Source organism: Elephas maximus, chromosome 7 (assembly GCF_024166365.1).
Source record: "Elephas maximus indicus isolate mEleMax1 chromosome 7, mEleMax1 primary haplotype, whole genome shotgun sequence".
NCBI lineage: Eukaryota > Metazoa > Chordata > Mammalia > Proboscidea > Elephantidae > Elephas > Elephas maximus.
Window position 1 is genome coordinate 130426825 of NC_064825.1, and position 18240 is coordinate 130445064.

Below are 18240 nucleotides of genomic sequence, written 5' to 3' on the forward strand. Positions count from 1 at the left end.
CGCCAAGTGGCCTAGCACCCAACGGCACGGAGGGGCCGGGAGGGCTACAAGGAGCGAGCACCGCAAGCGCCGCCGCGCTCCGGCCCACGTGATAGGGGCCTGCGCCTGAGAACGGCTGCGTCACGTGACGGAGGGGCCGGGAGCGTTTCTCACGTGACGGCGGCGCGCGCTCGCAGGCCAATGAGGCAGCGGGGGCGGGGCCGGCGGGGCGGCGGCTGGAAGGGCGCCCAGGCTTCCGTGGAGGCGGGGGGGCCCCGAGCCGGGCCGGTTGCGGGGGCTCCGCGGGTGGGTTTGCAGGATCAGCCCGGTGCGGTACTGGGGCAGCATGAAGTGTCTGGTGACAGGCGGCAACGTAAAGGGTGAGTCTGGGCGGCGGGGACACGTAGGACAGGCCAAGACACCTACCTAACCCTTCTCTGCTCTCCTGCAGTGCTTGGCAAGGCGGTCCACTCCCTGTCCCGCATCGGAGACGAGCTCTACCTGGAGCCCCTGGAGGACGGGGTGAGGGGCTGGGGCGTGGGGAGGATCCCGCCTCCCCGGGCACGGTGGCCGCGGGTGGGCTTGTCAGCTCTTTCAGTTTCGGCCCCATTGCTGGAGCTCGTCTTGGGCCCTGTCAACCTCCCAGCCTGGTGTGTGAGCGGAGAGCAGCTGCCCTCCCTGGAGTGGCCGGTGACGGGTTGGGGGCGACTTAGCCTTAGAGATAAGCAGGGAGAAAGGCAGAGTGTGGGGACAGCGCTGAAGGTGGGAGCAGGGTCGAGAAAGGGTCAGGGAAGGCTTCCCAAGGAAGGACCCATTGAGACTGTCCTTGAAGGAGAGGGAAGATCTAACAGGTGATGGTGGAGGTGGTAGGTTCCTGGGTGGTGCAAATGGTTTGCGCTTGAGGAGCCCTGGTGGTGCAATGCGTAAGAGCTGGGCTGCTAACTGAAAGGTTGGAAGTTCCAATCCACCAGCAGCTCCTTGGAAACCCTATATGGGGCAGTTCTGCTCTGTGAGTCAGAATCAACTCGATGGCACATAACAACATCACAACAACAATTAATCTAAAGGTTGGCAGTTCAGACCCACCCAGTGGTACCAAGGAAGAAAGGCCTGGCAATCTCCCTCTGTAAAGGTTACAGCCAAGAAAACACTGTAACATATGGGGTTGCCATGAGTTGGCATTGACTCCACAGCAGTAGGTTTGGTTGGTTTGGCGGCGGGGGTGGTGGTGGTGGAGGACATCAGGGCAGTTCTGTAAGCAGAGGCAGGCCATGGGGCCAGCCTGTCACTGCCCCTGACCTTGTCCCCCGTCCCCCTCACCCTGCTTCACCTGGCCCAGCTCTCCCTCCGGACGGTGAACTCTTCCCGCTCTGCCTATGCCTGCTTCCTCTTCGCCCCGCTCTTCTTCCAGCAGTACCAGGCAGCCACCCAAGCCCAGGAACCCGTGCGCTGTAAGATCCTGATGAAGGTGAGGCCCCCTCTTGGTAGGAACCCCCACCTGCAGGGCCTCCACTCTGGGCACTCAGTAGCTGCTAACGGGGTAGAGAAAGGGGCTCAGTAAAGACCTTCTCGGAGAGTAGTGGGGGCATATGGAACAGCAGCAGACTGATGGGGAATCCAAGTGAGCCTGCAGGGTGGGGCCACTCCAGACAGGGCGAACAGCCAGAACCAAGGCCTGGACGCGTGTGAACATACGCACATTGTGGCGGTCCCTGTCCTGGCTGATGGGCTGGGCTGGGGCTCACAAGCTGGAGGCATAGCGCTGGCTTACGTTTCCCCTTAGTCGTTCCTGTCAGTCTTTCGCTCGCTGGCATTGCTGGAGAAGACAGTGGAGAAGTGCTACATCTCCCTGAATGGCAGGAGCAGCCGCCTAGTGGTCCAGCTGCACTGCAAGTATGGTGAGTGGGCAGTGCCGACTCGGGGGCCCTGGGGTGTGGCATGGGGGGTTGAGAAGCCCCCCTGAGACCCTGTCTGCCCACACAGGGGTGAGGAAGATTCACAACCTGTCCTTCCAGGACTGCGAGTCCCTACAGGCCGTCTTCGACCCAGCTTCATGCCCCCATGTGCTCCGTGCCCCGGCCAAGTGAGCACACCCCCTCCCCCTCACCTCGAGCACAGTCCCCCATCTGGATTCTTTGAGAGGCACCTTCTCCATTTCCGTAAAGGGTTTCTGTGGATCCCAGCCCTGTGTGCTCTCCAGCCCTTGTCTGACTCTTCGAAGGTAGGGGCTGAGCAAAGGGGGTGCATGGGTGTCCCTTCCTCCATTTCCTTACTATTTCTACACCCCTGTGTTTTCCACACCTCAGGCCTGACTTGGCTCTCTGGGAGCCTCAGACCTAGCCTGATGTCTCTTCTAGCAGTCACTTTCTCTAGCCTGAGCAGCTGAAGGGCCATCCCTAACCTTGGTGGCTCAGGGTTTCAGCTCCCTGCAGGGCCCAGTCGTACTTTGGGGGTCTTCCCCCTTTCAGCGTGGGCACTGACTATCGCCTGCCCTGGCGCTGGCTCGTGGAGTCCCCAGGCCCAGGCAGAAGGCCAGACGGGGAGGTTGTGGTCCAGGAGAGTGGAGTATTCTGGGCACTGCAGGGTGAGGGAGGTGGGGATGCCAGGGAAGGCAGGGGTCCCTGACAAGTACCACCTCAGAGAGGAGTGGCCCCTGGGCACTGCTTGCATCCAAGTGGCCGAGTTCCCATTCATTCTCTTGGTAGCCTTAGGACATGGTTGTGTGAGGTTCCCTTTGGGTCTGAGAGTCTGTTTCCCTGAGTTCTGTCGAGAGAGCTCCGCTCAGGGCTCCTTTGGATAGAGAAAGGGGGAAGGCCGTCCCTTTTGGTCTGAGTTTTGTGACAATTTAAATCACTCCTTTTAATGAACATTTGTCTTATGGACAGTCTGAAACACGTAAAAAAGTAGAACATAGTATGCTGACTCCTTGTACCATCACCCCCAGCTTGTGTCCCGTTGTTCTGAGGCGGACTCCAGGTGTTATTTCATTTATCACACGTATTGGTCAAAGACAAGAAGTTAGGGAGGGGCTCTTTCTGAAGGCCGGTTGGTTGGGACGGTATGGGTGTGGCTTCCCACCTCCGGACCCCATTCTTCCTTCCCCGCGGGAGAGCCCTCTCCCATCCTGTATGCTGGTGCTGCCCGCCCTGTGTGGGCCTTTGTCTGTCCCGCCGCCCCCCACCCCCCCGACCCCGTCCTGCTTTCAGTGGACTTGGGCTGTGGCAGGGAAGGACCAGGCCTGCTCATCCTGCCCTCTCCTTCCCAGGGTGCTGGCCTGGCCCAGGTGTAGTTCTCCTTAGATGCCAGTGTGTGTGTGTAGCCCCCCGTCCTCTAGTCCTCTGAGAGCAAGGCTGCCGGGCAGGGCTGGCCTGGCCTGGGGATAACACTGCCTGTCCTCACAGGGTCCTGGGGGAGGCTGTTCTGCCATTCCCCCCTGCGCTGGCTGAAGTGACGCTGGGTGTTAGCCATGGCCGCAGGGTCATCCTGCGAAGCTACCAGGAGGAGGAGGCAGGTAAGGGAGCCAGTCTGGGAGGGACACATCCTGGGCTGGGAGCAGAGCTGGGCAGGCAAGGGCAGGGGCCGGGACCCAGGTTCCTCCTGTTCCTTCCCACCCCAGACAGCACTGTCAGAGCCATGGTGACAGAAATGAGCATCGCGGAGGAAGACTTCCAGCAGCTGCAGGCCCAGGAAGGGGTGGCCGTCACTTTCTGCCTCAAGGAATTCCGGGTAGGTGTCCCCGATGCACGCGTTGTCCCGACCTCCCTGCCCAGCCCAGCACAGGGCCTGACCCTCCTTCTTCCCTCCCAGGGGCTTCTGAGCTTTGCTGAGTCAGCAAATCTGTCTCTCAGTATTCACTTTGACACTCCGGGCAGGTAGGTCCTACGTCTGGACAGGGGACAGGGGACAGGGGATGTCGGGCCTACAGGTTCTGACTGTCCTTGGGCTGGTCCCCTGCCCAGGCCAGCCATCTTCACTATCGAGGACTCCCTGCTTGACGGCCACTTTGTCTTGGCCACGCTGTCAGAGCCAGACCTGCAGTCCCAGGACCTGAGCTCCCAGCAGGCCCGCCAGCCAGAGCCTCCACTCCAGGCTCACAGGTGAGGGCTCCGCTACGCTTGCCTTCTTCTCCCCTGCGCTGTGCACCCTGGCCTGGCCGAGCCTTGTTGCCAGCCCTGCTCCTCCCCCACACATACTTCCTGTCAGGCCCCACGGAGCTCCTAGCTTCCAGCCCTGCAGACTCATCATGGTCAGCTGTGCTCAGAGACCCCTCCCACCCAGGGACCGTCCCCAAGGCCCAGCTGCTTCCTTCTTTGGCTGAGGCCTCCCGGTGAACCTCCTCCCAGGCCGAGGAGGGAGCTGGCTGCTGGGAGGCAGGGCGCCGCCCGGGGTGGAGAGGCAGGTGGCTGGACTGGCAGGTGGGCTGGGAGGCTGGGCCCAGTGCAGCAAAAGCAGAGGAAGTCTGGCCTGGCCGCCCGCCCAGCATGTCCACTGGGCCCCAGCGAGCTCCAGCTCTGTCCCCTGGGAAAGGGGTAGGGGCGGGCTCTGGCCCCAGGTGGCCTAGCTAGCAAGGCTTGCTGTTCCCCTCCCCCAGCTAGGCCAGACCAGCCCCAGACCACCTCTCCCCAGACCCCTACCTAAACTCTGATCAAACAGATTCCAGGCCTACTCCCTCCAGGAAGCCACCACTTAACCCCCGTTTCCTCTCCCCTCCAAATGAATCAGGAAGTCATAAAACCAAAAGAGGTCCCAGCCCACAGCCCCTTCGGAGCCTCAAGGTGGGGCCCTGCCTCTGTAGTTCTTCTCTGCTTCTTCGTAATGCCCCATCTCTGCCTATAGCACGCCCAACCTGGACGACTTCACCAACGATGACATTGACTCTTACATGATCGCCATGGAAACCACCCTGGCCAGTGAGGGCTCTCGGGCACTGCCCTCCTTCTCCATCTCACCAGGCCCCCAGCCCCCCTGTAGCCCTGGCCCAAACTCAGAGGACGATGAGGCTGAGCCCAGCACAGTTCCTGGGACCCCCCCACCGAAGAAGGTATGGTGGGGGAGGAGAGGGTCAGGGGAGGGGGAGCAGCTTCCAGAACTCACTGGGGCCTTCTCTGTTCTTCCAGTTCCGCTCGCTGTTTTTTGGCTCCATCCTGGCCCCCGTACACTCCCCCCAGGCCCCCAGCCCTGTGCTGGCTGAAGACAGTGAGGGTGAGGGCTGAGCCGGGACCAGGCTGCGTCCAGGTTCCCTGGACTAGATGAAGCACAGCCACCCCCCACCCCAGCCCAGTGGCTAGGCCACCTGGAGAGCCACTCAGAGTCCAGGCCCAGGCGGGGGGTGGTGACAGGCTGTGCTGGGGCTGCACCTACCATCCGCTATCGAGTGCTGGGTCCTGTCTTCTCCCCCTGCCCCAGCCAATCACACCTGCTCCCAGGCCTGGTGCTGAGCTGCCACCTGAGTGGAGGTCCCACATCTCAGTCACCACAGGCCTCAGGCGGACTCCACCATCTGGCCAGGGCTGGAGGCAGCCTCAGGCCCACCTCCACAAAGAGTCCCAGAAGGGCTGTTGGCCCTGGGACCCTGAAAGCCGATCATGACTCAACTGCTCTCATCCTGGACACACTGGCAACCCCTGTGGTCCACACAGACTGCTGTTCTTGGTTTTCCAGTACTCTCGGGCCCTCGTTAGGAATTCCAACCGCCTCCGTGGGGCTGGTGCCCAGCAAGGCTTCCCTCCCAGTGGCTCTGGGCAGAAGGGCTGCCAGGCCCAGCGTTGGGACAAGGGAGACAGAGGCCGTGGCAAGAATCCAGCTTTGACCTTTATTCAAGAGACCAGAAGGGTTGCCCCAGGATCCGGCTGCCAGCCCGGAGGCCCAGCACGGCTGGAGACCCACAACCTGGCCTGCCTTTGCCCTGAGCTGCAGCCTCAGCCCCAGGATCCAGCTTGCAGCCCCTGTGGGCGCACGCAGGAGGGAACCCTGGGGATCAGACACTGCTGTTGATTCATTAAAAAAAGGAAAAAAGACCAAGGCTCCGTGTTCCCGTGATGGGTGGGCCCAAGAGGCTGGTCTGGCCCCTCGTGGCAGCGTGGCTTCTGTACAATCAATCCAACATCTGGGGGCAGAGGGGTGGGCACAGGGAGGCTATTTCTTGGCTTTGGCAGAATTGCGGGGTGGGGTGATGGGCCGGCCTCCAGGATTCAGGCCGCTGAACTGCCCGTATTTCCCCTTGTTCTTGTCGGCGGGTTTGAGGATCTACAAGAGACGGAACTAGTCAGACTCTCGGGCTGGGCCACAGGGCCTAGTGCTCACCCCTACAGCCACCTGGAAGACGCACCTGAGAGCCCATCACTCCCCGCCCCCCCGGGAGAAGCACATGAGGTCACCCCCCCTCCCTACAGCCACCTGGAAGGAGCACATAAGAGTCTCATCCACACTCATCATGGCACCAGCGTTGTCAAACTCGCCACAGTAGTTAGGAGCTGAGAAAAGTGTCACCAGCTGCCGCTTGGCAAAGAACTCGTAGCCGTCTTCCACCACCTGGGCAAGGGCAGGGATAAGGAGTTTGGTGCGGAAATGCCCTGCCCGTCCCCACCCCCTGCGGACCCAGCACTGTCCGCCCACCTGATGCGCCCGGCAAATGAGGTCCAAGTCATGTTTGTGCAGGAACTTGGCCACCACCTCGGCCCCGAAGGTAAAGGAGACACCGCGGTCGTTCTCGCCCCAGCCCTGCACGTCCTTGTCGGGGTCGGACCACAGCAGGTCGCACAGCAGGCCCTGGTCAGGCACATCGGTGGGCCGCATGATCCGCCGGATCTGCTCCATGGATTGCAGGTCTGGGGATAGGCCTGGGAGACACACGCGGCTCGATGCCTCAACAAGCCTCCACCAGGGAGCCCACCTCCAGGCAGCTGCACCAACCACCTCACCTTCCCCACCACCACCACCACCACCGCCAGGCCCAGGCAGGCCTCTTCATCCTCCCCTCAGCATTTACCAATCGCTGAGCACAGGGGCAAACAAACAAGAATTCCCTGCCCTCAAGGAATGCCCACAGCTCTCTGGAAAAAGGAGATAAGCAAATTCCACCACAGTGCACCCTAACAGAGGGTGGTGAGGCAACTTCTTGGAAAAAGTGACATCTAAGACAACACGCAAGCCGTTCCAGGCGACAGGACACTCGCCCTCCAGCGAACCATGCTTCATCCCAAGGCGGTGTGGCTGGCCCTGCCTTCGCAGGCATTCACTCCCTCAGCAGCACGACGCCGGCTGTAAGAAGGCGCTCGCCAGCCCCCAGGCCCGCACCTCCATGGCAGCAGAAAATCTTCTCATCCACAATGGCCGCGATGGGCAGGCAGTTGAAGCAGTCGGTGAAGGTTTTCCACAGCTTGATGTTGTAGCGTCTCTTGCCTGCTTGGAGGAAAGGGCTGGCTCTGAGAAGGCTGTTCACTGACCCCACCCCACCCCAGCCTGGGTCTCTGGGCCCCCCAGGGTGCTGCGTGGGCCATCCAGACCCAGCTGGGAGAAGAGAGTGAAAGGCAAGGGGGCTAACATTCCCCACGCTGCCTACCACTCCTCCAGGATGGAGTTCTAAAGCAGCAGAGTCCACAGGAACGCCCAAGTTCCAATCCAGAACCTCAGGGTTGGTACATCCTCCGCCTAACACACACCCACCCACCCCAACCCCATGAGCAGGGCCAGGCAAGACCTGATCTGGTTTAGCTCAGCTTCTGGCCAGCAGAGTCCAAGCCAGTTAGACGTCCTGAGTATTTAAGTAATGGGTGCACTGGAGGTGGGAGTGTCACCAGGCAGAGCCTCCAAGAAAAGCAGTACGAATTCAAATTGCCAGCAACCATTCACCAAGCCCCTCCTGAGTGTATCCCCTCCAGGGAGGGCGGGCCAGGCAGACATGCCCTGAACCAGACCCTGCCTTTGCGGAGCTCAGTCTAGCGGGAATCTGGCAGGCAGTATGGCTAACGCCAAGCCAATATGAGGGTTCCGCTGAACAGAGAGGAGGGCATTTGAGCTGGGCAGTGCCCAGACCCCGGACCACTCACACTCGTCATAGAAGCCGTAGATGCGGTTGATGCTGGCACACTCGTGGTTCCCACGGAGCAGGAAAAAGTTCTCGGGGTACTTGATCTTATAGGCCAGCAGCAGACAGATGGTCTCCAGAGACTGCTTGCCCCGGTCCACGTAGTCCCCCAGGAAGAGGTAGTTGCTCTCCGGAGGAAAGCCGCCGTACTCAAACAACCGCAGAAGGTCATAGTACTGGCCGTGGATGTCACCTGTGACCCCGGGAATCGCGTCAGTGCCAGGTGCAGGGTTTGCAAGTGAAGCGGGGTCAGGTTAGGCTCCAGAGAGGAGGGACCCAGACACTTGAGGGGCCTATGCCACTTTCAGGGGGCTCACCGCATATCTTGAGGGGCGCCTCCAGCTCCAGAAGAATGGGCTGGCTCAGGAAGATCTCCCTGGACTTGAGACACAGACCACGGATCTCGTTCTCTGTCAGCTGGACATTCTTCCCAGGCCGTGAGCCTTGCACTGGGGGAGAAAAGGGCGTCAGGACTCTGGGTCTTCAGGCAGGAGGGTGGGCGACACGGGGTCCCACGGTACCCCTCCTGGCCCAGGGACAGATGTTGCTGTCGCCTGGGACCTCGGCCTCAAGCCCCCCAAGACAGGACCCCACTACCCTCAGGGCCCTGTACATGGGGTTGCTGTGCGCCAGGCCCGCCGCCCCACACCTCAGAGCGCGGGACCCCACCCCGGTCTAGGCGCCTCAGGTCCCGCACGCACCCGAGACCCCCGGCCCTGGAGAGGGGGCTGCTCCGCGAGCCGGAGCGGGCCTCGGACCCCCCAGGCGTGCCCGCGCGTGGGGGAGCGGCGGTGGGCCGGGACCTCGGGGCGTCCCCGCCCAGGCTACGCAGGCCCGGGAGGGGCAGGCTCGCCGCGCGCCACTTCCGGGCCGGGCGGGGGGCCAAGGCGGGGCGGGCGCGACCCTGCCCGGCCCCCGCTCACCTTCCAGAAGGCGCCCGATGATGGAGTCCAAGTTGAGCTTCTCGGTGTCGGACATGGCGGCGCCGCCGCTCCGACCCTGCCGCTCCGGGCCCGCTCCTGCCGCCCGCCCTCCTGCTGCCTCCTTCCGGCCTGGCGCTCTTTCCGCCCGCCCGGGCCGCCCCCGCGCGCCTCCCGCCCCGCCTCGGCCGCCGCCCGGCCCGCGCCCGCGCCCGCGCCCGCGCCCGCGCCCGCGCCCGCGCCCCGCGCTCTAGCGCCCCCTCCGGACGGGAGGCGCGGCGCCGCCACGGCCTTGGAGGCCGGGCCTCGGCGGTGGGCGGGCTTTGGCGGGGTGGGGTGGAGCCTGGCTGTGGCTTGGGGGCGTGGTTTGTGGGGCGTGGCCACGTCTGGTCCCGCCCCCCGAGGAGTCACGGAGCCCGGTTCTGAGGTCTCTCACCAGAAGTCCTATGGAAGTTGTTTTTCCCTTTTAGACTGAACAGCCCTTTTTCCACCGCTGCCCTGTGGTGGTTTGGCCCTGGGGCGAGGGTGGTGCGAGCGCATTAATAACCGCGACAAACCCAGCCCTGTCCGTCTCCCCAAACGTGGCGGGTTGAGTCCTAGAAGTTCAGAAAAGGAAACTGAGGCTTCGAGATAGCAAAGGGCTGACCTGAGACAGTGATCTCACATTCACGGAGGGTCTCATTCTCCTAAGTCTCCCTGGCAACCCCCGGGCGGCCGACCAAGCCCGAAGACCACCTGTCACTGACCTTCAAACCCATTCTTGTCCACACCGAACCAGAGTAGTGCTGGCTAAATGAAAGTCCTGTAATTACCTTGTGAGTAATTACCTTGTGAGTAGCACAGTTAAACAATGTGCACGCATTATGTACGTGTTAAAAGCGTAACTTTGTAAAGAGCAAACAGTAAATAAGCCCTAATTCTCATTGGAGCCCCACCTTGGACGTCTTACATGCCAGGAATCTAAATCGGAGGCGACACCTCCTCTCTACCTCTCTACCTAGCAGACCCGCGCCACACAGAAGGCATAGAAACCCACATCTGCGGCCCCGTGGGAGGTTGGGAGGGGCCGTGGCTCACAGGGCACCAGGGCAGGCAGGAAGAGCCTCAGAGAGGAAGGGGTGACCTCCCTACTTGGGAGGGGCCCCTCAGCGCGCTGCTGAAGCTAGGGTTGAGGAGGAAGTGAGAGGAGGAGGTGAGGTGCAGCCCAGAGGTGAGCTGGGCTGGTGGGGGCAGCAGCTGGGCCTGGGTCTGGATCTTTGTACAGAGGTCTGGCCTTGCTGCCATTTCAGGGCCTAGTCACCAGCCCCTGACTCCGAAAAAGAGGGAACCCAGGGGCCTTGGTGAGATACCCTGAAACCTACCCCTCCGACTCAACATCTAGGCCCTGGGGCTGGGGCCTGGCTGGCTGTGAGCCCCGAACCCAGACGGGTCGGGAACTGCCCTTTACCCTGGCTCTCCCCGCATCTTGCAGCCGGTGGCATCTGGGGTCGGGGGCAGCATGGCCCAGGCCCTAGGGGAGGACCTGGTGCAGCCTACCGAGCTGCAGGATGACTCCAGCTCCTTGGGGTCCGACTCAGAGCTGAGTGGGCCCGGCCCATATCGCCAGGCTGACCGCTATGGCTTCATCGGCGGAGGCTCAGCAGAGCCATGGTAAGTGGGGGGGGGGGGGGGGGGAGGTATAGAGTGCCGGGGCTGAGGATGGGGCCTGAGGGCTGGATTCTGGAATGACGTCCAACTTTGAGCATCCTGGGAGGGTCTGGCAGTAGGGAATGGGACTCAGTCGGTATCACCTCTTTTCAAGCTCCAGGTAGAACCCTGAGGCAGGAATGGCTGGGAGGAAATCCCTATATGTCTCTTGTACCCTCCCAAATCTCTGAGGGTTGACACCCACCACTGGGGCTGAACATCCTTCTGCTTTTAACCTCTGGCACAAGAATCCCAGATCCAAACCAAAGAACCCACAATATCTCCTTCCTCCTTCCCCTAAACGTACAGACAGGAAAACCAGTCCAGAGACAGGTACTTGCCTGAGGTCACACAGTAGATTAGAGACCTAAACTCTCCAACTCAGGACTCCTGGCATCCAGTCCAGGGCTCTGTCCAACTCACCTCCCCTGTGACTTATCTGTCCCTGTCCTGGGGGGAAAGCTAGACAACCCTTCCCCCAACAGGCACTCCCACACCCCTTCAGTCTCTCCTGTTTCCGCCCACATCAGAGCCACATCCTTTCCTATCCCCATGACAACCATTGGCAACTCCTGGGTCACAGGTCACTCCCTGGGGCTCCTGAGAGATCCCAGGCCCAGGAGCTGGGCTTGCCCAGGTAGCATAGAGGGTGGCAGGTGGTGTGGGCTCCTGGGAACAGCTGTCCAGCGTCTGGATACTGTGCCATGTGCCCCCAGGCCAGGCCAACCCCCTGCAGACCTTATCCGCCAGCGGGAGATGAAGTGGGTGGAGATGACCTCGCACTGGGAGAAGACCATGTCCCGGCGGTACAAGAAGGTGAGGGGGACAGTGGGTCCACCCAGGCCTCCTTATCCGACCCCCTATGCTTCACTTGCCCCCACCCCCACAAAAGGTACCCATCCTGTGACCCAGCGTCTCCTATCTTTGCTCCCAACCACCCAAAGTGGCCCCTTTCCAACAACAAGTCATGTGGCCTCATGGAACCCCAGGCCTCTCCCACAGGAGGGGACGGATTACCCAATAAAAAGATACACACGGGCTTACTGGTGCTCATTTACTAATCTGTAGTGTTCAGTTTCTCATGAGGCTGGGTCTCTGTCCAGAGCACTGGCCTTTCTGCCACTTCACATGTGAAACCTGTGTGAGATTGTGCACTAAAGATTAGTAAGTAAACACAATTAAGGCAGGGGATACCTTGCTTACTGTAAGCCAGCGTGTACCTTGCTTACTGGTTAATCAGCCTCTGCCCACAGGTGAAGATACAGTGCCGGAAAGGCATCCCCTCAGCCCTGAGGGCCAGGTGCTGGCCCCTGCTGTGCGGGGCCCACATCTGTCAGGAGAACAGCCCTGGAACCTATCAGGTGAGGGACTTGGCTGAGCTCCTGCCTCCCCTTCCCAGAGCTCCTTTGAGCCCTCACACCCACCTGCCTGCTTGCCCACCACAGGAGCTGGCCTCGGCCCCTGGAGACCCCCAGTGGATGGAGACCATCGGTAGGGACCTGCACCGCCAGTTCCCTCTGCACGAGATGTTTGTCTCACCCCAGGGTCATGGGTACGAACCAGTGATGTCCAGGAACCCCACCCCAGCCCCCTGCCCCTGCATCTCAGGGGAGCTGGCAAGGCCCAGGAAGGCTGAGGCCCGGGGAGAGGCTACCTGGGGGGAAGGGTGTCTGGGGACTGGCCCTAACGAGGTCTCCTGGCACAGGCAGCAGGGGCTCCTGCAGGTCCTCAAGGCCTACACCTTGTATCGGCCAGAACAGGGCTACTGCCAGGCCCAGGGCCCTGTGGCGGCCGTCCTGCTCATGCACCTGCCTCCGGAGGTGAGTGGCCCTGGGCCCTGCTCCAGGGACCTGAGACCCTGACCCCAAATCTAGTGATCCAGGCCCCCCGTGGTCCTGAGCCCTGGACCTATGACCACCAACCCCGGGGCCTCTGGCTTCAGGTACCTGGATCTTTGACTCCCAGACCCTGTCTGCGTGGCCCAGGCATCATGACTACCAACATTAGGGACCTTCAACCCCAATGACCTTGACTCCAGGAACCTGGGATCCTTGAGCCCTAACCCTTACCCCAGTGATCCAGGAGTCTGGGCCTTATCGCCTTGACCTCATGACTCCTGTGACCCTGTGACCATGATCCCTGACCCCAGGAACCCAGGACTTGAACTTTGGGACCCTTCCAACCACGGTACCCTCAAATTCAACACCCTGAGCCCTATGACTTCCAACCCCTTAAAGCTATCATCAGGCCCCTAGCTTAGGCACAGGGGGAGGCTTTGGGAAAGAGCCTACCAGGCACTGAGCAGGGTAAGGGCAGCCCTGAGTCCCTCAGTCCTAGGTTTCTAGGCCCCATTCCCCTTCCTCCTGCCCTGTGTTCCTCTTGAGGCGGACACTTATGGCTGGCCCTCCTCCTCAGGAGGCCTTCTGGTGCCTGGTGCAGATCTGTGAGGTCTACCTCCCCGGCTACTATGGGCCGCACATGGTGAGAGGTGGGATGGGGGCCCCCGAGGCTGGGGAGGGTGCGATGGGGAGCCAGCATGGCTAGGAGGGGCCGGGCAGGCAGGGGGAGGGCCTGGGGGCAGAGGAGGCCTGGGCTGGGGTGGGGGACTGATGGCTGGCTGACAACGGGGCTGCAGGAGGCAGTGCAGCTGGATGCTGAGGTGTTTGCGGCTCTGCTGCGGAAGCTTCTCCCGAGGGTGCACAAGCACCTACAGCAGGTGGGCGTCGGGCCCCTGCTCTACCTGCCCGAGTGGTTCCTGTGCCTCTTCGCCCGCTCCCTGCCCTTCCCCACGGTGCTGCGCATCTGGGACGCCTTCCTCAGCGAGGGTGAGTGGGGTCGGCGTTCGCTGGCCGGGGAAGCCTTGGCGGGGCACACAGGGAGTGAGCGGCCCAGCTCGGGGTCCGGCAGCTCTGCTGCTGCCAACCCTGGTCCTCGTGGGCCCTGAAACCCAGGGGCCAGCTGGGATGATGGCGGTGGCAGTGCAGGTGCCGCAGCCCATCTGTTGGACTCATTTATTCCGCCTTCACTGCCCCTGTGCCTGGTCCCGCGGGGAGGCAATGGCAGTGTAATGACGCGTACCCCTCCCCCCGACCATGGGAGGCTGGGCCAGGGAAGCTTCCACAGGCAGCCGATGGGGCAGGAGCCTACGAGTGCCAAGGCGTGAGGCATGGCTGGCTCCAGGATGGGGGCAGGCGGCGGGCTCAGCAGACCAATGAGGCCCTCACCTCAGAGCCCATGGCGTTGCTGAGGCTCTCTGGGGTCAGGCCCTGCTCTGGGAGCTGGGACCACCTTTGGGAGCAAGGCCTACATTCTAGTGGGGGTGGGAGGCGCCAAGAACCACATTACCAAGATATTTATAGGTCGTCCTCAGCGCCAGGAAGAGAATAAAACAAGGGGACAGGACAGAGTGTCATGGGAGCAGTGGCGACCATGCTGCTTTAGAGGCATTTCTGACCACTCTGGGGAGGCCGGGGAGGAGGGTGTGTGCCGGGCCTAGGCACCAGATGACAGAGAACAAGGGGGGTGGAGAGATGTGAAGCCAGAGGTGAACGTCGGGGACTGGGACAGAATGGGGGGAGTCGGGCAGCTGAGCTGGACCCTCTGCCACCCCCTCAGTAGCCCCCTGCGTGTAAACCTCACTCTGATCTGTATGGAATGTCCAGTGGATACACCTCAAAAAGGGTAGAAATCAATCAGCACACTCACTGAATCCAGGCCTTTCCCCAGGGAGAGACTTTCGAGCTGGCTTAGAGCTGTGCCGTGTCCAAGTCGCCATCTACAAGTCATCTGCAGCCTTAGGCCCTGAGGGCCGGGCAAGTGGGGCCTGATCAGTGTGGCTGAACTGATTGATCCCTGACACCTTCTCATCGCAGTGACAAGGAGGGGCTGGAGCCAAACCTTGCCACAAACTCCCTTTAATAACAACAGCACTAGTACTCACGTCTCTCTGGTCACAAGCTGCTGTCGTCATTAGGCCTCTCTGTTTCCCGGGTTGCTCTTCCCAGCAGACCTGATGCCGCCAGAAGGGGTTCTGAGGCTCCAAGAGGGGCACTGGCCCAGGGTCACACACACCCATGTGTGTACATGAGTGCTTATGTGTGCACGTACATCTGTGCGCATGCGTGCATGTGTGCAGACACGTATGCGTGTGTAGGCACATGCACACACACCCACTATGCCCTTGATCTAGGGGTAAGGAGCTCCACCTAGACTCTGGCTAGAATCAGGGTCATAGGCCCAAGCTGGAAAGGCCTTAAAGGCACCCACTTGAACTTTTCTTGTAGAGACGAGGAAACTGAGGCCCAGATAGAGAAGGCTTGAAGTTTCTCAGTAGCTTCTGGTTCTTGGTAGGCAATTCTGCCGATAAGTGTCTGGGGCTGTTGAAACTGCTCAGCCAGTGCGGAGGCCTGTGACCCCCAAATTGCAGTCCAATTCAGCACTTTCTCCTGGTCTGAGTTGGGCGGGCCAAGCTGCAGGCAGGTGGGAGGAGTCTGTCTGAGGGTGGGCTCAGGTACAGCAGGAGGAGCCGGGCTGGCCTCCTGCTGATGGAGCCCCTGGCCTGCAGGTGCAAAGGTGCTGTTCCGTGTGGGACTAACGCTGGTGCGCTTGGCGCTGGGTACTGCTGAGCAGCGCCTGGCCTGCCCGGGGCTCCTGGAGACGCTCGGTGCCCTTCGGACCATTCCCCCCACCCAGCTTCAGGAAGAGGTCTTCATGTCCCAGGTGGGTGCTCCCTGGCCACCCTGTTCAACAGCCCAGCCCTTGTCACACAACTGGAGAAACTGAGCCACAGAGCAGGAAACCAAAGTGAAGACCGGGGCTCAGTTTCTGTCCTCTGAGCTGCAGAAAACGTGAAAGCCCCAGGCCTCAAGTGGCTTTCTGTGGCTCCCTGTGCAAGGGTGTCTGTCAGCCCCTCAGCCCTCAGCCACTTCCTGGAGCTGTGTCCTGCCTACCCGAGGGGGCCTCCTGGTTTCCTGCCCCCACCCCACAGCCTGGGCGAACTCAGCACCAGCCTCTCCCATAGGTACACAGCGTGGCCCTGTCTGAGCGTGACCTGCAGCGTGAGATTCGGGCTCAGCTGGGCCAGCTGCCCAAGTCGGCTCCTGGTCCCCCACCTCGGCCACAGGCCCGCCTCGCGGGAGCCCCAGCCATCTTCGAGGCCCAGCAGCTGGCAGGGGCACGGGGAGGTACCAGGCCTGGCCCTCAGGTGCCCCGCATCGTGGTGCAGCCCCCGGAGGAGCCCAGGACACCTCGGCGCAAGCCCCAGACCCGTGGCAAGACGTTTCATGGGCTCCTGACTCGGGCCCGGGGCCCGCCCCTTGAGGGCCCCTCCAGGGCTCACCGGGGCTCAGCCTCCTTCCTGGACACTCGCTTCTGAGGGCTCTGTGAACTCTGTGCCCAGCTGGAGGCCCTTGAATGGCGGTCCCCAAAGGTGGGGACTGCATTTTACATGGTAGTCAGCTTTCCCTCAGCTCCCTACCCAACAGGGCAGGGGCTTCCCATTTCACAGATTCATTCCTGACCCCACACCGGGCACAAGGGTGAAGGAAGGTAACAGAGTGGGACTTGCTGGGACCAGCGCCATTTGCCCACGGAGCTGTCTTGGTGCCTGGGCTCCTACATCCATGGAAGGTGGGGTGAGGGCAGCTGGTTGGGCAACCGGGAGGCCTGGAATAAAGTCTGACTGAGCAGAAGCCTAGGTTGAATCAAATGCCCCCTGTGCTGCCCCCTCCCCCCTTGTAGCCTCGCCCCACCCTAGCCCAGACCTGGTCCCCACCCAGGAGTGCCAGGAGACTGCCCAGTGGCTGACAGGAAGGTGTTTACCAGAGCCTGCGGTAGGCCGCCTTGCCCAGCCTCTGGGGGCAGGTAGGGCTGTCAAACCTGTTGTGGGAGAGTGCCCCAGGTGGATGCTGGGCCCAGAAGTGGGGCCCCATCCCCTACTCTGCCTCTCCTTCTCTTCCCCAGGCCAGTCAGGGCCCCTAGGGGTGGGGGGCTGTAACTCAAGTACACACCCCCCTACCCATGGGCCTGGTCCCGCCTCTCCAAGGGAGTGAGGCAGGAACAAAGGCCCAGTGTGCCCAGGACAAAGGAGAAAGGCCCCGCCGGCCCTTGCCCCTCCCTCAGGCCTAGCTGCACCCCCCTGGGACTGCCACCATGGAAACCCCCTCCCACACTCTCTAATTGCCCCCGCAGGGCCCTGGGGTGCCTGGGACGTGAGCCATTGCCAGGACAACGCTGGTTCTGCTGCAGGCTGCATCCCTGCAGTGCCCATTCCCAGGTGCCCAGTGTCCCTGCCTCCCAAGGCCACCTTCTCCGGCAGGTGTGGGGGCACATGGCAGGACTCTAGAGTACCACCAGAAAGCATGTAGAGTCCCACGCTTCAGTGGCAGACCATTAGGTGGAGTGTTCATCCCAAATGTCCCGATGACGGAGCTGGAACATTGGCATGGCCGCCTGTCAAATCCTGGAAGGCAGTGAGCCCAGATCTGGAATGTTCTAACGACAGGGCCACAGGCTTCCAGAATACACTCACTCTACACGAGTTCTCTGGTACCCGCTAAGTGCCAGGCCAAGCCCTGGGCCCGGAGAAGAACGGTCCCACTCCCAAGTAGCCTGCGGTCTAGAGTAGGGAATCACGGGTATTTCCCGACCCATATCTGCAGAGAGCCAGCCCTGAGGGAAACCAAGGCTCAGGAGGGGAAGGACTTGGCCAAGGCCTCACGTCCCTTAACAGACCCAAAGTTTTCCTCTGACCCTCACCATCAGCAGTTCCCGCTATACCTTGGCCTTCCCTGCTGGGGCTTTCTCCTTCCTGCCCCCCACTCTGCAGCCCTGCATCACCTCCCCTGAATGTGGGCAGCAGCTGAGGCCCCTGAGGGCTCCAAAGCCCTCCCTTGCACCTCCACATCCACTGGGGTACCTGCCACTTAAAAACTCGCTTCTCTGCAGCTCACTAAATCCTTTCTCAAACGACTCCCCACGGCACCCTTTCTCTGTGGCTGGCCCTGAGAGCCGTAGTAGAGGAAGGCGGAATGGAGGCTCAGAGAGGTTGGGTGCCAGCCCAGGAGCATGGTGAGAGGCATAGCTGGCCACGAAGCAGACCTTCTGTGCCTTCTAGAGACAAAGCCTCAGCTCTAGAGGGGGACTAGGGGTGGGATTCCAGGCACAATCGCAGCTAGGGGGAGACTTGCCCCTGGAGTCTGCCATAAGCGCCCTGCCCCCCAGCACTCAGCCCCTGTGCCACTCCTGCCTGGCTGGAGAGTAGGGGACAGAGAATACAGCCATGTGGCTGGAAGGGAGGCCCTGGTGGCAGTAGGTCACCTGGGTACAGACCCTAGGGGCAGGTGGTCTCCAGCAGGGCCCTGCATTTGGGCCCATCTAGGGCTGGGACTCTGCCTTCTGGAAGCATTTTCTGGGCAGCCCTCTGCCAGTTCCATTCTCAGCCATCTCCATGGGGGGCCTGAGCTGAGGGGTCCACAGGGCAACCACCAGCATGCCAGTGCCCAGCCAGGGCGACCTGGGAGTGGGCACAAACCCCACTGTCCTCTCTGCACAGTGTGTGTGCACAGGGGA

At 61.6% G+C, this 18240-nt stretch overlaps 3 protein-coding genes across 9 annotated transcripts; 2 read left to right on the plus strand and 1 right to left on the minus strand.

Annotated features, from left to right (window-relative positions):
* The first annotated feature begins 223 nt into the window (after positions 1 to 223).
* Positions 224 to 5955, plus strand: RAD9A (RAD9 checkpoint clamp component A). 3 transcript variants are annotated; one of them, XM_049892634.1, is made up of 11 exons: positions 224 to 359; positions 431 to 501; positions 1319 to 1447; positions 1763 to 1877; positions 1963 to 2062; positions 3381 to 3490; positions 3596 to 3705; positions 3787 to 3851; positions 3939 to 4076; positions 4816 to 5020; positions 5097 to 5955. In XM_049892634.1, the coding sequence occupies exons 1-11, from the start codon at positions 326 to 328 to the stop codon at positions 5190 to 5192; spliced, it is 1173 nt and encodes a 390-aa protein (XP_049748591.1). In that variant the 5' UTR covers positions 224 to 325; the 3' UTR covers positions 5193 to 5955. The 3 variants fall into 3 exon arrangements, with proteins under 3 accessions (XP_049748591.1, XP_049748590.1, XP_049748592.1); XM_049892633.1 differs by having other exon boundaries at positions 3596 to 3851; XM_049892635.1 differs by lacking the exons at positions 224 to 359; positions 431 to 501 and adding an exon at positions 508 to 629.
* PPP1CA (protein phosphatase 1 catalytic subunit alpha) lies at positions 5773 to 9138 on the minus strand. Its single transcript, XM_049892636.1, has 7 exons — positions 8989 to 9138; positions 8383 to 8514; positions 8028 to 8258; positions 7276 to 7380; positions 6595 to 6818; positions 6376 to 6510; positions 5773 to 6225 (listed from the first exon to the last, which is right to left on the minus strand). The coding sequence occupies exons 1-7, from the start codon at positions 9041 to 9043 to the stop codon at positions 6115 to 6117; spliced, it is 993 nt and encodes a 330-aa protein (XP_049748593.1). The 5' UTR covers positions 9044 to 9138; the 3' UTR covers positions 5773 to 6114.
* Positions 9139 to 9332: 194 nt separating this feature from the next.
* On the plus strand, positions 9333 to 16388 carry TBC1D10C (TBC1 domain family member 10C). 5 transcript variants are annotated; one of them, XM_049892640.1, is made up of 9 exons: positions 9333 to 10177; positions 10457 to 10635; positions 11388 to 11487; positions 11925 to 12032; positions 12117 to 12491; positions 13087 to 13152; positions 13307 to 13496; positions 15236 to 15390; positions 15692 to 16388. In XM_049892640.1, exons 2-9 carry the CDS (start codon positions 10484 to 10486, stop codon positions 16043 to 16045), a joined length of 1500 nt encoding a protein of 499 aa, XP_049748597.1. In that variant the 5' UTR covers positions 9333 to 10177; positions 10457 to 10483; the 3' UTR covers positions 16046 to 16388. The 5 variants fall into 5 exon arrangements, with proteins under 5 accessions (XP_049748597.1, XP_049748596.1, XP_049748598.1 ...); XM_049892639.1 differs by having other exon boundaries at positions 9333 to 10195; positions 15692 to 16387; XM_049892641.1 differs by lacking the exon at positions 9333 to 10177 and having other exon boundaries at positions 10202 to 10635; positions 12117 to 12223; positions 12377 to 12491; positions 15692 to 16387.
* The last annotated feature ends 1852 nt before the right edge of the window (positions 16389 to 18240 follow it).